Raw genomic sequence first — 19,995 nt, 5'->3', positions numbered from 1 at the left:
AACATTGTATTACTTTTGCTATCTATACTCAAGAAACACTATGACCCTTCACGCAGCTATTTACAAGTATCACATATGAGAAGCACACTCACCTATGCATATATGTGTATCTTTGTGTTTATTGTATATTTTTACAGGTTTAGTTGGTGCCAATGTGTAAGGACTCTCTTCACTGGGACTCTACCCTTGTTTACATTTGTCATCACCTAGTCACCTACAATCTAAGTCAACCTTTAACCTTTTTCAAGAGTGTTATGGCTAGGTAGTTTCAGTTAATACACTCAATGCTATACAGCCTTTAGTTGACCTGCTATTATCCAGCTTGGAGGATTTTATAAACAAGAATGAGCTACTAGCGAGGCTTCTGAGAGAGCCAGTGTTTCTAATTTGTTCCTTCATTGATTTGGCAATTTTTTATGTTTGTGCCTTAGCAAACTTTGGTTTTCAGCATGTTTTTTAATCTTCCCATCAATTTAATCCTTGGAAAAGCTCAATTATGAAAATAGAAAGATATTTTATTGTTTCACCCTTTACTAAAATCAATATATCAGTGGCATAAATGAAGAGGTTTGTTCATTTAGGTGTGTCTGTTTGTCCATGTTGGACTCAAGTGGCCTGTATTATAGCTGAACACAGTATGGTATCCATGGATTTGTACCCAGCCATCTCTACACTCACTACAAATCCTAAAAGAGGTTTGGGATTGTTTAGCTTTTTCTCTTGCATTAGCAATATGTCAAGATTTCCACTAACAACTCTGTTTACAGGGTTTTTTCCTGGCATCAAATGGGCCTTCAGTGGGGTGATCATGGTGTACAGCTAAAACAATGAGTCTGTCTCATTATTTGTCCGGAATCCATGCATTTTAAAAAATTATTTCTGAACATTATAAATAAAAATCTAAACAGAAAAGCAACATTTTAAAATGATTTAACTTTTCAGCCTCAGTTCTTAAAATTAGTGCTTAGATGGGGTACTATTGTAACAGTCAATGTCAGCAAGTATACATTCACTGAAGCAGTTTAAATGTTTCGTTGAGATTTTCCTTGACTTTTAGGTGACGAAATGATGAGGACTTTCCCACACGCGAGGAGTAGAAGAAGAACTAAGCAAGAAGAGCTCGGTAAATCAGAATATAAATATGATACCATAAAGACCTTAAAATGAATGCAGTTATTGTGTTATGTCTGTACGTGAATTGTGCTTGTATGCTTGAGAGGTTTGATCTTTGTACAATCCAAGCTGCTATTTTTGTTCCTGAATAACATATTTCCATTTATAATGAATGGAAAAGACCTCCTGCCATTGTCTTCTTTGCTATCCTTCCACCTTCCTCAGACAGTCTTCCCTTTGAGGATATACTCATGTAAACCAGATTTCCCTGTTTCGTCTTCATTGTTTGTGCTTCCTGCAATATGGGCCTTCTCTGAGTTGATTCACTCGGTTTTAGTTCACGTCCTTACCAGCATGCTGTTTCAGCACTAAACCCATGGGTGAACTAAAATACCACGATCATGCCCCCTCCTCAGGTCCAAGGTCAAGCTATATGTATTTCAACATATATCTTCTTTGCTTAGTGTTTGCACAACTGCTTTGAATGGCCTCCATTTCACCATAACAAAGATTAATGTGTTTTCATTTCATTCAGGCTTGTTGTTACAGTTGTTGGCATAGTAAGAGCTGCTTTTACAGCCGCTCTGGTGTAGTCTGTGACACTGCTTCTCATTGCTTTGACGATGTTTACTATCTTCCTCGTGGTGATAAAAATAAAAATAAAATGGGCTGGAGACACACTGTATGGTGAGAGACACACTGTATGGTGAGAGACACGCCGTGGTTTCTGTCTCTTTAAGATCGTGATGGCTTCTCTGCTGCTCCCTTAAGGTCACTCGCCCTCCTTAGGCCGCCTGCCAGCTGCCATGTTACTGTCAAGCATTTGCAGAAATGCCAGCAAGGCCATTAGTCCAGAGCGTTTTCAGCAGTCAGCAGTCTGGACAGTGTGAGCTGCACAGTGATGCAGAAAAACAAAGAGTCTGGCCCATATAAAACTACAAAACACAGTGCTTTCCCGGCTTTGTTTCCTATTACTTGTTATTGTTCACTTCTGCTTTGATTTATTTCCTCCCATTCCCTCTGTGAGCACTCAGGCTACAGCCGCATGGGACACGATGATGAAGAAAACCTCCTTTTTAACTGTGAATGTGACAGCTTGTGATTCAAGCCGTCATTTTTAAAATATGTCGAGATGAATCAAATTACAGTTTCTCCATGTTCCCTCTGGTGTCTCCCAGCTGCTTCATGCATTGTTTTCTGTCTCTTGGGGTACAGCAGCATCTGGTGGTCAGCTGAGGAAATGACACTTTGTTTTTGATAGTGACACTAATTTTTAATCTCTATTTTTAAATGAAAGCAGGAAGGAAATCGCAGGGCTTGTGGTTATAACCAGATCTCTAGATTCAGTAGTCTTTTTGTAATGCAGTGTGACTGTGCGGCTACACCTACCTGAATTAAGACTGCACATTTTTGTTTGTTCTGAATCTCTTTAAATTTCCATCTTCCATGTTTCTCCACAGAGTTGATGCTAAAAATCAAAACAAAATGTGCACAGATGGTGAATAGCTGATTATAGTAATCCCAGTTGAACAGTCATGGCATCATGTTTGTCTGCAAGTTCATGGGGGGACCTGTTGCTTGATGAAAATCCTCTTACAACTTGTATCACATGACTACTTTGTGGGCTTCACTGTTTATATGGAGGCTTGTGAGTAGATGAGACACCCTTGCCTAAGAACCACACACCTACTAAAGAATTGTATGTCTATAAATGAGTACATTTTGGTTGTAATACATATAAATATGTACAAGTAGGTTTAAAATCACACGATTTTTGCTGGATGACTTACAATTCATGCCACAAACACATCATGAAAGAGGCCTGGACGAATGGCAAGTACAGTATGTAAACATTCCATGCAGCACTTTAGAGCTTTTGATAGTCCTTACCATGCAAGCATTTTTCATCTTTTTTTTCCTTTTCTCCTCATGCCATCAGGTTTATGGATGAAGAATGGTTATTACTGCGCTACCACACTCAGTTTCCAATGATACAGGCCAAGTAGCGCTAAACCAATAAGAAGGGAAAGCTTTATGTGCTGCTATCGGGTGGACCTACTGTTAATCTAATATATCCACCATTGCATTTGCAGGCTATAGCAAGAGTAAGAGTTTGACTGCTTTATAAATTGTTTCTTTACTGCTTTATTAATTGTTTTTGTAAAACTGTCATGGACTGAATGATTCTTCTTAATGCTTCTCAAGCTTCTTCCTTGAAATGAAACAAAATATCTTTGGGTCTTGGACTTTTGGATTTTTATTGGGATTAACAATTAACTCATCAAAAAAATAAATAAATAAAAACATCACTAATTGTCAGCTTTGTTGACATTTCACATATTTAGAAGTAATTGGTTCCGAAATCCGAATCAGAGAAACTTTATTAATCCCAGAGGGTAATTGAGTTGTCATAGCAGCAAATATACAACAAACAGTAGAAACCGAGTTATGACAGATAAATATTAAGATAGATAGATAAATATAGAGATATAGGCATAAATATGAATATACATATAAATATAAAATGGCAAGTATGTGTGCAAATATGTAGTGGTGTACAAAAGTGACAGAGTGCATTGATGTGTGATTAATTGTGTTCCACATGTGTGGATCTGACCCAAGTGGATGAATTAAAGAGTGTGATAGCAACGGGAAGGAACGACCTACTGTAATGTTCCCTCAGATAGCGAGATTGAAGAAGCCTGTTGCTGAAACTGCTCTTCAGATTGTCCAGTGTGTTATGGAGGGGGTGGGATTCATTGTCCGTGATTGCCAACAGTCTTGCCAGCATACTGTCACTAATCATCTCCTCCAGGGTGACGAGCTTTATGCCAACAACAGACTCGGCCTTCCTGATGCGTTTGTTTAGTCTGTTTGCTTTGATGCCTGCACCCCAGCACGCCACAGCAAAGAAGGTGGTGCTCGCAACAACAGACTGATAAAACATATAGAGCAGCCACTGGCATGAAAACCTTGAAAAGAAAATTTTCATGTAGTTTTCTGAATGGTTGAAACGCGTGACAAACAACTCTTCTCCCTCCTCCCGAGCCTTTCTTGGTTTCTCCCGTTGACGTGTTCCTGCAGAGCAGATGGCTTTACACATAAATCCTATTAACAACTTTCTGCTGATGGAGATGCAGTGAGCACAGGGTTTTCTCTCTCTGTCATCATCTCCCCTGAGAGGTCTGCTTTTTTATTTTCTAAGCCATAAAAAGAAGCAGTGGGAGAGCTGAATTTGGAGGCCACGTCATGTCTGCAGAGAAGGTAAAAGGTTGAACTTAGGTTTTTGTAGATTTTCTTTAAAAAAATATTTTAAATAAGATTACTTTTCTCTGGACTTTAAGCTTCTCAGGGATGAAATGTGCCAATATTTGGGAAGTGGACCACACAAGTTACTTTTATAAGAGTAACTTAACACTTCACATGACGTTATTTATCGATATATTGCAAAGTTTAAAGTTGTACAGGTGAATTTCTCATATTTCTGTTTGTTGTGGAGAGGACACATATTCGGAAGCATGCTTCAGGGATTGAAATCAGTCAGTAATCCAGACGTTCAAGCAAACTGGAATGCTGCTATGGTGGATGTCTGAACCAAATGCAACTGCAAAAGCATTGTCTTAATTCTTACTTTACTTTTATTTCTATATTCATTTATTTATGTATTGTCCTGGATTTTTTGGCAAATCTTGCACCATCAGTAAAATTTGTTAATTTGACTCAGTAACATTATATTTGAGAACAATACAGTTGCATATTGTGTAGTTGTACAACTGACCAAAATTAACTACACTTGTGACTGTTGTTGGTGAAGTCTAAACTTACAAAATGAGCATCAATAATCATAAGTGCTATACCAATAGACATATATAATAAACAAATGTGGTAATGTGGCTAAAGTGTCCAGTGACATTTGATAACTTTAATGCAACAATTCATCACAATACAGCAAATGTCAAATCTGCTGCCATAACGCTGAGATGCGGATTTCCTGTGGACGCAAATAGGCCTGCATTTAATAGGATTACTTTTCCCGTCTCCGGTAGTAGCGATCACACTGACCTCGTTGTCTGTGACTTTAGATGGTGACATATTGTTCCTGTCACTTAGCACAAAAGTTTAGTCCTGAGACTCAAAATATGTATGAGATGTTTGGTAAAATAAAACACTTTTAATTTAATATCACTGATGTAGGCTGTGTGTATTTTACTGAAAAAATATCAAAGCTAATCTCATTGCTTAGATGATTTTTTTTTTTTTTTTAATAAATAGATATTTCAGAAAGGACTATTTATGGCATTGGACATATCTTCAGTTGAATGGGATTCATGTTTTCAAAATGTTAATACTATGTATAAAGAAACAGGCAGTAGATTTATTCAACTTAAGATAATCCATAGGTGGTATCGAACACCGCAACAATTGTATAAATGGAACCTGGCCTCTACGGACGAATGTTGGAGATGTGATGGTCAAAATGCTTCGATTTTACATATCTTATGGAGCTGTTCGGCACTTCGGGATTGGTGGGGAAATATAATGGAGGTCATTTTCAGTGTTTTAAAAAGGAGATTTGGTATCTCACCAAAACTGTCCATACTTGGTATAACCACAGATTTTTCTGATGGAGATTTTTCCAGTTATACAAAAAGATGGATTATTTTGGCTCTTACTACGGCCAAACAGGTCCTGCTAAGACATTGGCGGAAAAAGAACCCCCCTCCATATGAAGAGTGGCTAAAGACAATGGCTAAGTTGGCGTCTTACGAAAAAGTGACTTATGGTTTATTAGACAAATTGCATCAATATGATTGTATTTGGTCCCCCTTTACAAGCTGGCTTTCTGTAACTTGAAGAACAGAGGAGTAATGACAGAGTGGTGGTGTGGGGATTGGTGTGCGAAGAAAGAATAGGATAACTTCCCTTTGTTTTGTTTTTTGTTTTGTTTTGTTTTTTGTTGTTTTGTTTTGTTTGTTTGCTTTTTAAACTATTTATTTATGTAGTTTATGTAGAGCCCCCTTGGCTTAAACTTGTATACACTTTAGGAAGAGGTTTGTGTTATAGATGATAAAGAAGGAAAAGCCAAAGAAGAAGAGTTATAAATAACTGCATTTAAGATGCACAAAACAAATGTACTTTATATTTCAGAATCAGAATTGAGTATAAAATACTTTCTCGTAATTTACGATCCCATTTTAGCTCTCACGTTTTCATCAGGGAATCGCAGCAGGCATGACTTCATCACAAAGCAGTGCAGTGGGTGTTTTCTCCAGGGCTTGAAGGCCTTGGCAGGTTTCATAAAACTGTTGCAAAACCTGTTTCTCCTTTTCTTGTGTTTCTTATGAAACGGTCTCATCAAGAATAGAAACAGATTGTTCAGTTCTAGACGAGACAGCCTTACATGCATCACATCATTATTACCTCATGCCCTGTTTCTCCATTAACTTCCTTTAAACAGTCTTTATGCTGATTTACAAATCAAAAGCTAAACTTATCAGGCAGATTTGACAGGAGCTACCAGTGCAAAATAAACAACTTTCATTTCATTTGAATCATTTAGAATAGAAAAAATAATGATACCACTTCTGTTCATCTTTTTATTGTCTTTCTTCCCACTGCTTTCCTCACATCTGAATTTGTGATGGTGAGTTGGTACTTATAACAGTCTTGCTAGTTTGACTAAATCTTTCACTGCATTTTATGTCTTACCATTTTAATTTAGCTCAGTTGTAGTAAGGGCTCTATGAGTATTACCAATAATCTTTTTTGTGTGCTTAAAGCAAATCTATAGAAACCAAAAAAGAAGAAAGAAGAGGCCAATGGTACAACAGAAGCCAAGCTGAATGGAATTGAGACCAAGCCCAAAAAAGATAAGACAAAGAAGCATGAAGATGTAGCCAAAGAGGACAGTTCTGCCATTCAGAGTGAGGAGATAAAAACAACTTTTACTCTCTCATTTTTCTCTTTACATCTCCATTGTAGTCTAACGAAAGCAGTTACATATCTTTTTCCTTATCAACATTATAGATGGGAAGAAAGTGAAGAAAAAGAAGCTAGAAAAAGACAAAGAGGAACCAGAAAAGGAAAGACAGACTAAAAAGAAAGCAAAAAGTGCTCCAAAAAAGAAAAAAGGTAAGTCAGCAATGACTGTAATATTGAGTTTTCACTGGGATGTGTTAAAGCTGGGGTGTGTTTCCTATACAATGACACTTTAAGTAACTCCCACAAAAATACGCCATGAGTGCACTGATTTCCATTACTATAGATTCAGACTCAGATGATGACGATGAAGAGGACGGTGAAGATACTCCGAAAAAGAAAACTAAGAAAAAAACAACCAAGGATAGTTCTCCACCTGCAAGTTCCACCCGAGAGAAGAAAACTAAAACTAAAGGTATGACGATGAGGAGAAGAAAGCTGTTGTCTAAAGGGCGTTAATGGTGTGCTCTAAACAGAAGTTATATGACCAGATTGTAATTAAGAGGATTAGATGATGTTATTGTGTAATGGCGTGTGAGCCATTTAGTGGAAACACTTCCTTACTTGGCTGTGTTGTCACATAATAATGAAGTAAGTGGTTTTCCTCTAAGTAATTAACTGTGGAAAATGTAATTAATTATTGCAGCATGATGTTACACACCAGCATGTTTTTGAAGTAAGTGAATAAAACATTCTGAATAAATAAACAGAATAATTAATCGGAAAACTGAATCAGTGAAATAATCCAAACAGAACTGAATTTTTGATGTGAAGCCATGTTTTCTAAGAGATATTTTCTTTATTCCATCCCATCATCACTTTCAGGTGTTGCTAGAATGTGGATATTTTTAGTCCTGCTAACAGCATGGCTTTAGCAGTGTGAGTCATTCAGTAGGTCTGTCCACAACTTTTATCCAGATTGAACAAACTACTTAATCTACTGTGGATTCCCAGATAATGTGTCCAAGTGAACCTTAAGTTTGACATTCTTGTGGTTTTATGTTGTGGCATCACCATATAAAATTGCACTTGTTGCAATAGTATTGAGTGCTTGAACAGAAGGCAGCTTGACATCTTTTCAGTTCATTGCGATGTTTTAGCTCTTCAAGACGCTTCAGTTCTCAAAAAACTCCCAGGTATTTAACCCCCAGTGATGGCCTCTTGGAGGTGATCCTAATGGTGACTGACCCACTGTTAATCATGTGAGTCATCATGATGTGAGCCAAGATGTGAAAAAAGGCGTGGGTCATTGCCATCATCGGGGTCAAGGTGTGAAACCTTGCACCACATTGTCTCACCCCATCATCATGAGAGCTTTTGTGGTTTCTTGAGGCAAGGTGTAAGTGGGGCTTGAAACATCTGGGAAGGGATCACAAGATTACGTTGGAGCTGATAGTTGGTGTTGTATGGTAGAATGTGAGGTTTTTGTTCTTGTAGGCTTCCTCAGTTATTTTAGAACTGACACTGCAGGCTGACACTGTGAACATGTTAAGGTGTAAACATGAATACTTTACTCAGGGCGCTTATAACCTTCTCCCACCAGTCTTTGCTTCTGTTCCCTTCATTTATTTGCTCAGTGAATCTGAGCATAAGATATTTGGAAATGATGTTGCTATAATTATTCCCAAAGCGCTCTAACTCACCTGTTTGTCAAGAATTTTGCAGTGAGCTGGTTTTAGCAGGACTCATTCTTTGATTGCAGAAATGAACTATTGGCTCAAATCTCTGCATGAGATACAGTATTTATAATAGAAGATTGGCCACACAATTACTTATGTGAGCAATCTCAAAATGCTCTTTGTCACCTTTCACCTACCTCATTTTGTTTTTTCTGCTTGCAGCTTTAATAGTTTTGTTCTGGTTGTCCTGTTGTCAGCTTTCCTTCACAGCTCTAAAACTCACTGTGCACTCTTGCTCAGTCACAAACAACAGGAACAGTGAAAATAGTGGAGATTTAAAAAGAAAAAAAAAACAGCCAGATATTATCTTCAAGATACAGTAGACCGTTAAAAGAGAGTAAATATTAGGTAACTGTAAACTTAACTCTTAAATGAATGCTAATGTTACTCTGTAATTTACTTGGCAGGGAGTTAGAAAGGTTTTTACCAGTGTAGCAGTGCATACCACGGATGTTTAACTATGTTTTTTTAATCCCCAAAGTTCAACACTGCCAAAAACATTCAGGGAGGACTAACAACTTTTAGCAGTCTAAACGGGAGTAAGTCTAAACGGGAGGGCATGTTGGGACAAATTCGTCATTGTGGAAAACGTTTTAAGAGGAAGCACTGAGAGTGTTACAAGTGTAATCGAGGTTCTGAGAATTTGCTCCACAGATTTGAGCAAGGAATTTGTTCAGATCCTTCACTTCACTTTGATGTCCTCCCAGTTATACACTCCTTGTTTTAGCAGCTTGAATCCTAAAAAGGTAAACAAACTGAGGGCTAAAATATGTCGTCTGCGTCCCAGTTTGCTTCATCAGCTTTTCCTTAACTCTGAAAATTAATAAAAGGTACTACTATAATGGAAACTTAACATCTAAATTCGGGTGGATCCAAGCTGAGCCCTAGTCACTCTCACATTCGCATGCTGTCCGAATCTGGGTCAAGATGGCATGCTCCAAGTTAGTTCTGTTGCTACACATCTGTTTCACACATAAATCTTTGTTGACTTAACTGATAACAGTTTGCATTTTTTGGAACTCACACCATAGTGTTCACTAAGATTACTCTCTATACTCTACAAGTGAATTTACATTTTGTTACATTTCTCAGTGTGTGCTTCCAATTCTTCAGGCTATCACATTTAAGAATAGACAACATTTCTATTAAACTATATACTTTTTTTCCTTAGATGACAAAGATTCTGATGGAAAAGAAAAAAAATCCAAGTCAAAGGAAAAAGACAAGAAGAAGGAACCAGCTTCAATGTTCCAGATAAATGAAGACAAAAACTCAAAAAGCAAAAAGAAAGGTGATTGCATTTTTTAAACTGACGAACTGTAAAATTCTGTCTTTGTTTACTTTACCAAATGCTTTGCCGCATAGCATCCATCTTGATGCTTGATGTTAAAATGACAAAAATTGAGACACTTTACACTTGTTTACTGAACAGCGGCCAAATCGGAAAGTGATGACAGTGAAGAAGAAACAAAGTCAACCAGATCAAAGAAAAAATCCAACTCCGGCTCTGCATCGATGTTTCAAACATCAGCAGATAAGGACAAAGACAAGAAGACAAAGAAAAAAGGCAAGTTTATTACTAAAGCTTTCCTCTGTTGTATTCACAGACAAGCGTATAACATCTCTGTTGTTTTTTTCAGCAAAGGCAGACGAAAGCAATGATTCTGAATCAGAAAAAGAAGAAAAAACAAAGAAGAAGAAGGGCAAAGGGAAGAAGAAAAAAGTATCTGACTTCAAACAAATCAACCACAACATTTTAGTCACTTAATGTCATATTACACTTTAACTTTCACTCAGAGTGGACCATGTTTTAAAATGTTCTTATCTATTCTTCTTTATCAGGAGCGCTCTCCCTCACCTGAAATTGAATTTGACAACTTGGAGAAGTTTGTAATGGAGCCAGCTCCGCAGGGTGTGACTGTGAAATGCAGAGTGACTCGGGATCAGAGAGGGATGGATAAGAGCCTCTACCCTTTGTATTACCTTCATCTAGACAATGAAAAAAAGGTCAGTATCATGTTTTAAAAAGTTGTAAAATGCAGACCAAAATTGTAAACACAGTACAACAGCACGTTCAGTAGTTCTCCTTTCATTTATTAATTTTAATTACTGTTATCATGGACAGTTGTCATTTGTCGGTGTCTTGTCCCCCCCCCCCCTTTTTTTCTTTCTTTCTTTGTAGACGTTTCTACTGGCTGGACGGAAGAGAAAGAAAAGTACAACTTCAAATTACCTCATCTCCATCGATGCCACAGATTTATCAAGAGGAGGCGAGAATTTTGTGGGAAAGCTGAGGTAAAAGGATTTTTGTTTAAATTGCAAAGCAGGTAAACAAACTGTCACGTATAAAGTATTAATTAGGTGCATTTTAACTGAATGTGTTTTATACATTGCCCAGGTCAAATTTAATGGGGACTAAGTTCACTGTGTTTGACAACGCTGTGAATCCTGAAAAAGCTCTTCCAGACATGTCTAATGCTCGGCAAGAGTTAGCAGGCATCATCTATGTAAGTCATTTTACTGCAGAACGTTTAACTACAGTACATTGTATGAATAATAAGAACTGTATTTGATTTTGTTTTGGTTATTTCTGACAACAGGAAACCAATGTCTTGGGAATAAAAGGACCCAGAAGGATGACTGTCATCATTCCAGGAATGAGCAAAGACAACGAGCGAGTACCCCTCCGACCAAGAAATGTAAATTCATTGTAAATGCAATCATATAAAACACCAGTTCAATGAGGGCAAAAGATAAAGGCCTATATGAAAATTCAATATGAATTGACTAGTCATAGTTTTTGTTTTGTTTTTGAAATGAAAAGTAAATTCACTCCTTGCTTAAATCTGATATTATAGTCACACAATCTTAAGTCACACAATCCTGGAGAGTAAGTGGAGGCCTGAGGAATGGAAAAGTGTACTGGTACTGATTTTTAAGAGTTATGGTGATGTGCAAAGCTGCAGTATGTACAGAAGGAATAAAGCTGATTAACCATACCACGAGGATATGGGAAAGAGTTGTTCAAGCTAGATTAAGTAGGGAGTTGATAATAACTGAGCAGCAAATATGGTTTTATATTATGAAAGAGCACAACAGATGCAATATTTGCTTTGAGAGTGTTGATCGTGAAGTGAAGTCCAGGAGTTTTACTGTGTTTTTGTTGATCTAGATATGATAAGTTGCCAAGAGAATAGTGGTGCAACGGATCACGGTTGATCCGTAATCCGAACCGATCGCACTCCACGGTTCGGGACGCACGTGATCCGAAGATTCAAAAAAGAAGGAAAAAAGTATGTGTATGGTGCGCGTAGTCAGTCTGTCAAGTGATAGTTATGGCCAGCGCTGGTGGTCCAAGTGGAGGAGTAGAGGAGTTTGCTGCATTTAAGCAGCCATTTGCTCCCCAATCCGACCGGGCTAAAGCTATTCCAAAAGCTACTGGGGTGTTTAGCTGCAGACGGGAGGTCGTATTCCCTTGTGCAAAACAAGGGGTTTAAACTATGATGAACGTGCTTGAGCTACGCTATGATATCTCGTTGCGTGTCCACTTCAGTGACAAGATTGTACCAAGGCATGTATGAGCAGGAAAAGTTTAAAGTTATGGCTGAACTGTCCCAGGCATCTTCTGTTGCCCAACTACAAATGGGTGGACCTCCAGGTCAACGGAAAGCCCTGTACTGCCCTATACTGCACCTTAATTTGTTTTTATATAATTTCGTGGAATGAGTCTTGAGCTGAATGTTTTTAATAGGCAAACAATTTTGTCTTTTTTTCTTTTTTTGCTGATCCAAAAATTGATCCGATCTGTGACTTAAAACCGTGATCCGAGCCGAACCGTGAGATTTTGGATCCATTGCACCACTACAAGAGAAGAACTGTGACATTGCATGAGGAAGGCAGAAGTGGTAGAGAATTATGTGAGGGTAGTGCAGATGGATTCAAGGTGTCTGTGGACTATGATATTTACAGAGGCCATTGTGATTTGTAGTGAGGGAGCAGATAGAAGAGAGTTTGGAGAGGTGGAGGTGTGCTGCGGAGAGAAGAGGAATGAGACAGAGAGAGCTTACTACGTGTTGTAACTCTGCACTCTTGTGCAGTCAAGCGTAACACCCAACAACTAAGATTAGTTTTGTTTCTAAAGAATGCAGATAAATAACTGTAATTTGTCATCTTAATCATTAGAATAATAATGTGCTTTACTATTTTTCTGCTTTCAAGCAAAAACAATTAATTTGAATATTCACAAATGACTTGTTAAGCTTTGTCTATAGCATTAAGAGCAACACAAGGCCAGTGGGAATGAACTATTTGATGTTGACGTTTACCACTTATGTTTTGTTAATTCTTTGCAGGAATGCGATGGCTTGCTGATAAGATTCCAAAACAGAAGGATGGAAAATCTGATCGAGCTTCACAACAAGACGCCTGTGTGGAACGAAGAGACGGCATCTCATGTGCTAAACTTCAATGGCAGGGTCACCCAAGCCTCCATCAAGAACTTCCAGATCGTCCACAACAAAGATCGTGAGTGGCTTTTGCTTGTCCACAACTACTATATGTTAAATAGTTGGGCAAAGAAATGAAAAGCAGTTTACTGGCAATGCATAAAACAACAGAAAGATCTACACAACCTAAATGAGTATCTAGGTATTACTGCTGACAATGTCCATCTCCCAATAACCACAGTATATCCTGCAACCAGCAGAATAATGTGCCATGCCACAAAATTCAAATCATCTGAGAAATTATCCCCTGAAGAATACAGTGAGTTCAGTGTACTGAAATTGCCTGCACAGTCCCCAGATCTCAATCCACCAGAGCACCTTCGGGATGTGGTGGAACATGAGATTTGCATCATGGATGTGCAGCCGGCTGCATTATGTTATGTCAATATGAAATAAAATCTCTCAAATAAAATCGTAGTTAACCTAACCCCATGCATGTGTTTGGACTGTGGGAAGGTGCTGGAGGAACTGGATTGAACCCATGCACGCACGGCGAGAACATGTTAAGGTGTGCACTGGGGGCAATATTGTTAACCACTGCATTGCTGTGCTGCCCCACAAGGAATTAGGCAGTTTTTAAGCCAACAGCAGGCCTAACCTGGTACTAGCAAACTGTACCTAATAAAGTGGCCAGTTAAATTATGTCTCATAAGACAGACATTGGTCAGTGATTATTTTATTTCTGCCTGTACAACCCTTAGATACAATTTTAAAAAATGATTTCTTCTGAAATTTAGAACTGCAGTTTTTCATATTTGAAATTTCTTATTTATGCCAAATGTTTTGTTTGTTTGTTTGTTTGTTTTAAAATCCCAAGTCAATTATGAAGTTTATATGCTGAACTTGCTTCACAGTCTTTAGACTGACCAAGCAGTTTATGCAGAATAAACGAATATGGGGATTCAGCTTGAATATTTTATTACTTCTAAGTATGTACATTGCCATGATCCATCTTATTAACTCCCTGCCTGCCTACTTACGTACCTACCTACCGAAACACTACCTATTTATTTATTAAGATAATTGCTCCATTAATGAATTCTTTTTCTTTTTCCAGTGGACTACATTGTGATGCAATTTGGACGAATAGCTGATGACATTTTCACACTGGATTACAACTACCCGCTGTGCGCTGTGCAGGCCTTTGCCATCGCACTTTCCAGCTTTGATGGCAAAATCGCTTGTGAATAACACACAAGTCTTCAGTTGTGGACTCACACTTAAACCAGCATGCAACAAACCCACATTCACATCAGATCAACCCAGCGTCTTTGGACTCGCCTACACTTCCTGTGATAGGTGTCGATAACAGCAATGGTTCCTCAAATGTGACAATACCTGCTGTTGTGCTGCTGTTATCCGTGTGAGTGCCCCCAAGTGTAAGACACAAAATTGTTGTCATGTTATCGTCTGATCTTGCATGACATGGTGCAGAAGAATCCTCTGTTTTTGATTCTCAGTATTTCACTGCAATCATCTGAACTTCTGGGAACTACAGAAAGACACACCATTGGGAGTCCAGTGACTGGAGAGTTATGTTTCAGGGAGATAATTGTACACCTCATTTATGAAGGTGTTTGAAGACTACTAACATCATTAAAGGATGTTAAACCGTGAATTACCGTAATTTTTTTGCTTTGTTGTGCTTTGAGGTATTGTGTTGCTGTATAGCGCCAATTTTTTGTGTCAAATGTGACCGCAGAAACACCAAATTACAATAAAAATGTTTCTCTTTAGGGCAAAATGAAAATTATACTTTGTGACAGTAATCATCTGCACAAAAGACACACTTTTATTTTAAGTTTATTCAATTTTATTTAGTGACTGTGAAACCGTTTTGTGTATCTGTATACATTAATATACACATAGGTGTGAAAATCTTTTTTCTAGGCATGTACGTTACGTTTCTCCAAATATATATGTTTCTAGATAACTGGCTCTAATGTGAACTCCTGTAGGTTTTTGTATGTTGTCTTTTTTAATTTCTTTATATTCATAAACATTGCCTTCGCTGCAGGCTTATGGGAATAATTCAAATGAATTAAATTTCCTTAACTGTTAACTAAATCGCTTTGAAGTCAGCTTGTATAAATGTATGTTTTTGTCATGTTTTTGTTGTTGTCATTTTTTATCTTTTCTTGTCGCCCTGATTCACAGTAATATAGTAAATTTAGAGTGCTACTGACTGTTTGCAGATGGTCAGTACCACTCAGTACCACCACAGAATTACAAGACTTGCAGGTTACCCCAATCCTTCTTCCAACCCTACAAATGGTGTTTTAATGGGTGTTTTTAAAATAAAAAAAATCTGTTAGAACAGATATTTATAAAATATGTTTTATAGTTCTATCTTCTCATGCGAGAGAGCGCTTGGCAGATATTTAGTCACATTCCAGTTTCCAGTTTTACAAACACCCACGATTTTCTTCAGTTGCCTGTATGTTGAGAGGAGCTTCACTCAGCATGGAAAAACCTGTTTGAACCGAGGGCCTCCAGAGTAAGTGAGAGGTGTGTATTCTGCCTGAACCTGCTCAGGCAGTTGTCCAGACTCGCAAATTAAATGAAGCCTAAAACTGGCAGCTCCTCTGGAGAGATGCTGTAAGGTGAGTTCTTCCTACCCCATTGTTTTTTTCTGTAATGTGAGCAATAGTTAAACAACTGCCAACATTATTGTAGTCATGCTGATACATTTGTACTCTTAGACACAATGTGTGAAAATGGCTGTACACTACTGTCTTATATGTGTGTGGTGTATAAACGTTCATAATCTAAAAATGTTGCAACCATGTTATTGACCAACAGAAGGAGCTGTTGCTGGATGGAAAGGTGTGAGTGTAAGCTTATAAGATTTACAGTGATACACACATGGTTACTAGTTAAACCCTCTTTCCAGTAAATAAGCGATAATACGAGGGAGAGCAATATTCATAGTTTCTATGGGAATTTAGTGTAATATGAGCATTTACAGCGTATATTTGTATAATTGCATGACAAATGTATTATTATTTGTATAGATAGACTAAAATGTGAAAGTAAAACTACAACAAAGACTGTTACAGATTACACTCACTAATTGGCTATATACTTGAGGTAATTATACAATAAATGCCAAGAAAATACTATATAATATAATATTAATACAATATAAAATATTCCATTACTAGTAAAGGTCCAGCTTTCATTTTTGTGTCTCTCTGTCAATAACATTTAAGCAGTAGTAATGCTCCTTCTGATTCTCATTCTCATTTATGGGAGCTTTAAATTACTCTCTGTGAGTTATGCAGGTTTGGCTGCATTAATGTCAACATCTGTTAGGGGAAATTAAAGTAACAAAATTCTAGGGGGGAAAAGAAAACTGTTTTCCTCACATGAAAGTTGTCTAAGAGAAGGATTTGCATTTAAACTGTTGAGAATAATCAAAACCTTAGACTGGATGACATATTCTAAATAATATTAGACAATATTTTAGTACTTTTTTTAATATAGTAGGTTTTTTTTTTGCATATACTAAAATCTAAGAAAATTATAAGAAGAAAGAGGAAGATGTCAAATGGTTGAATGACAATAAAGCTGAGTCTGTTATCTATTTCTAACTAAAGCTTTTCATAATACATCATTTGTATATTTGTAGTATTTCTCCATTATTAAGTACCAAACATCAAGCTGAGGTTTCTGTTCTTTAGATTTGAAGAAAATTAAATATCAACATAACCAGACGCACAGAGTAAACCATTGAATGTGTGCTGTTTGTTCTGTGTGACATTGAGATGGCATCATTTTTCTATTGAGTGTGTAGGGGACCATAACATTTTCTTTTTCTCTGTCTTACTGTAAAATTAAGACTAAAATTAAGTTCCGAGGCAACATGAAGGTGACTCCATCATTTAGTAGTGAACATATTCGCCTTACATGCAAAAGATTCCTGCTTTTAGAATGAGAGAAGACATAAACCCAGCCTTAGGGGGTCACGAGCCCAGGTAATCATTTATGTGCCAGAAGGGGCATCCAATGTGAAATCTGTGCCAAATCAGATATGCATATCCATCGCTTGTGGTCGCCTCTTGGGGATGAGCCAGCAGGTGAAAATACCTCCAACATATAAATCCAATTTATTCAGTAGTGATTAGTAGTGATGTAATTTGTTGTGATCTTCTCTGTTCTGTTTATATTTATATACTATACCATATTATCTCATCTTTTTATCACTAATATTTTGGATAGGATAATATTGCCACATGTAACTAACTGCACAATTTTCCATTTTAAACCCTATATATTATTATTTAGAAAATTTTAAAAATTGCATTAAGGTTTTGAAACATTAAATATTCCATGTTTCTTTAAAGTTATCTACAGTAATAAAACATAATAATAATAATAATGTTTTAGAAAGATTCATTTAAAGACTGTTCCAGTGTTTTTATATAAAGCCACGGAGTCTTTTATGTAAATGCCCTTTATATATTTCCTACCTTTGACATATTTCTGCGAGTGTATGTACTGCCAGACTGGTTTTTCGGACAAGAGTTTCCAATCAGCGTTCAGGGATTTTGTGGGCGGGGCCTGCGGTGAAGTCACTACCCCCCCCCCCCCCCCCCCCTCCAAAACCTTGTTGATTGACGCGCACCAATGGCTCCTCCTTGAAAGTCTTTTTTTTCCCTCCCCCTTCGTTTTCCAGTGTAGTGCGTTGATTTCATACCAAAGTCATACTTAACATTCCACTTATACTGTCAAACCTCTGAGAAATATTAAGGAAAACAACAGCGCGCCAAAATATAACAAAGTTACTGAATTGATCAGTTTCCCCCACTGAGGAGAATAAGCTGACTGCAAGAATAAAAAGGTAAGTCTTCCACAAATGTTCCCTCTTTCTGTCCACAGCCTTTTTTCTGGGGAGTTTTTTCATGCCGCTTGTCTCGGTGAAGTTTTCAGATCATTGTCATTTTTTACATTTTTCCGCGGAGCTCCCTGCGTTGGGAGGGAAGAAAACATTTGCAGTTTGATACTCTATTGTGTTTGACTTTCCCAGTGTGCATGGATATCTTTGACAGCCTATGTGCAATCATATTTCCACCGGTAGCCCGCTCATTGGCACATACTTTTACCTAAAAGAAAAAAAAAAGAAAAGAAAAAGGTTTTCTCGTTTGACAGAAGGAAATGGGAAAAACATGTTTGTTTTCTGTCCCGGACAGTTCATACCTGGATCCAACTCTTCCAGCCTTGCTCCTCAAGAAGAATCCAACAGTTTTACAGACAAGCACGGAGAGAGACGATTTGGACGAAAACGTTTTAGAGGAATACACAACATCAGCGTGATTTGGACCTCTGCATCACTAAGGTAAGACAGCTTCTTGATTAGGAAGCGAGGTTAAATAAATTCTGGAGGTCTTGTTGATGCTTCCTACATGGAATTACAAATACAGAGTAGTTTTCTTGATAACGCCTAAACAAACCAAGATTATCTCATATAAAAGTGTGTGTGTGTCAGCTCAGCTACGTCTGCTTTCGCTTTAGCTCTTGCCGGGCAGACTGTGAACAACATTGCAGTATGTTAATACATTTTTAAGACTAAATTTAAATCAAGCATTTTTTTCATCAAAACACTCACAAATTAATATGAATGATTTTTAAATGGTTTGCAATGAATCAAAGTTTTAGATTAGAAAACCAAAGCTTTTTTTTTCACTCACATCTGGAATTACACCTTAAATCTAAATTTATTTATGTACATGCATATTGAGGTGTACAAGACTATGCAGTGTAAACCACAGAATAAAAGTTGTTATAGAAAGTAACTATCTGTCTATCTATGTAGTTCTTTGTTCTTGACTTTTTCAAACGTGGCATGTGATGATACACTGCAAAGTCCTTCTAAGTACATAATTCATAGGTGAAGATTTGAGATGCATGGATACGTAGCGAGCTAATTGTATAATTATATGAGTGCCACCTCAGGCTACACCTGCTATACAACTGTGTGTGGTTAGTAGAGACCTAGGCGAAAATAATATGTGTCCGTTTTGACAGAGCCAAACGTTGGCACCTCCTTTATCCTAAGTTTGCGCGGTCATATGAACTGCACAGTTAAATCACTGACAGTCAACACGTTTGACTCAACGGCAGAATGCGGTCTGTCAGGTTGGTCGCTGTTAGCAGAATAACCTGTTAACGTCTGTTACTGTTTCCTCTCCAACATTTCCTAAAATTCAAGGCAGAAGGAAAGCCTTTCTCTTTTTTTTTTCTTTCACATCATTGTCTTTCATAAACACAGTTGTAAATTAAAGTATGACATTGATTTGGTGTAGCCCTTTAAGCCCGCTCTAAAGCCTTTTAAAGCAGAAGGATAATCGGCTATCAAATAGGGTGTCTCTTTTCTTGCTGTCACGTTAGGTCATGGTTGAGAAGCCAGATCTCCAGTTTGGGGCCTGCTTAAGACCTACATGTGGAAATGTTCTGAAATGAAACACCAACATGAAGAACCAAACAATGTGCCCTTGGTAAATGAGACACGCCAAGATGCCTAATAATAGATTTTGATGCTGATGGGTAAATCTGGAGAGGATTAAGCATTCTGCTGTTCCGTCAGATTCTCTTTCATTGTTTTCATGCAGCCTGAATACATCAGGCCTCCCACTGTACAATGTGGTCTTTTTTTTTCCTTGAACATACTTTATATTTCTTAGCAATTGCGGATTCAGCATTTACACTTTGTACTTGTG

At 37.5% G+C, this 19,995-nt stretch overlaps 2 protein-coding genes across 10 annotated transcripts in view; both read left to right on the top strand.

Annotated features, from left to right (window-relative positions):
• The first annotated feature begins 4,362 nt into the window (after positions 1–4,362).
• On the top strand, positions 4,363–15,707 carry LOC146710178 (tubby-related protein 3-like). The gene is made up of 13 exons (XM_085457984.1): positions 4,363–4,377; positions 6,905–7,037; positions 7,141–7,245; positions 7,379–7,507; positions 9,943–10,062; positions 10,204–10,338; positions 10,412–10,494; positions 10,614–10,778; positions 10,954–11,066; positions 11,170–11,278; positions 11,372–11,470; positions 13,124–13,295; positions 14,334–15,707. The coding sequence occupies exons 1-13, from the start codon at positions 4,363–4,365 to the stop codon at positions 14,465–14,467; spliced, it is 1,512 nt and encodes a 503-aa protein (XP_085314110.1). The 3' UTR covers positions 14,468–15,707.
• Positions 15,708–17,959: 2,252 nt separating this feature from the next.
• tead3b (TEA domain family member 3 b) overlaps positions 17,960–19,995 on the top strand; it is a 31,308-nt gene continuing 29,272 nt past the window's right edge. For all 9 annotated transcript variants that reach the window (XM_085457502.1, XM_085457501.1, XM_085457498.1 and 6 more), the window contains exons 1-2: positions 17,960–18,119; positions 18,469–18,614. The gene's annotated coding sequence lies outside the window, so the exon portion shown is untranslated. The remainder of the gene's footprint in view (positions 18,120–18,468; positions 18,615–19,995) is intronic.

This window comes from Copadichromis virginalis, linkage group LG5, assembly GCF_057382275.1.
Source record: "Copadichromis virginalis isolate Kocher_CV1m ecotype Utaka linkage group LG5, C_Virginalis_male_GT1.1, whole genome shotgun sequence".
In the NCBI taxonomy this organism is placed as follows: domain Eukaryota; kingdom Metazoa; phylum Chordata; class Actinopteri; order Cichliformes; family Cichlidae; genus Copadichromis; species Copadichromis virginalis.
The sequence above is the reverse complement of the archived record's forward strand: the minus strand, read 5'-3'. Positions and strand labels throughout refer to the sequence as shown.

Bases quoted from the DNA above. Each gene is read 5' to 3' on its own strand.
- LOC146710178 (XM_085457984.1), top strand. The intron at 10,495-10,613 runs GTATCTGACTTC...CTTCTTTATCAG, and splicing joins GCAAAGGGAAGAAGAAAAAA to GAGCGCTCTCCCTCACCTGA. The intron at 10,779-10,953 runs GTCAGTATCATG...CTTTCTTTGTAG, and splicing joins ATCTAGACAATGAAAAAAAG to ACGTTTCTACTGGCTGGACG.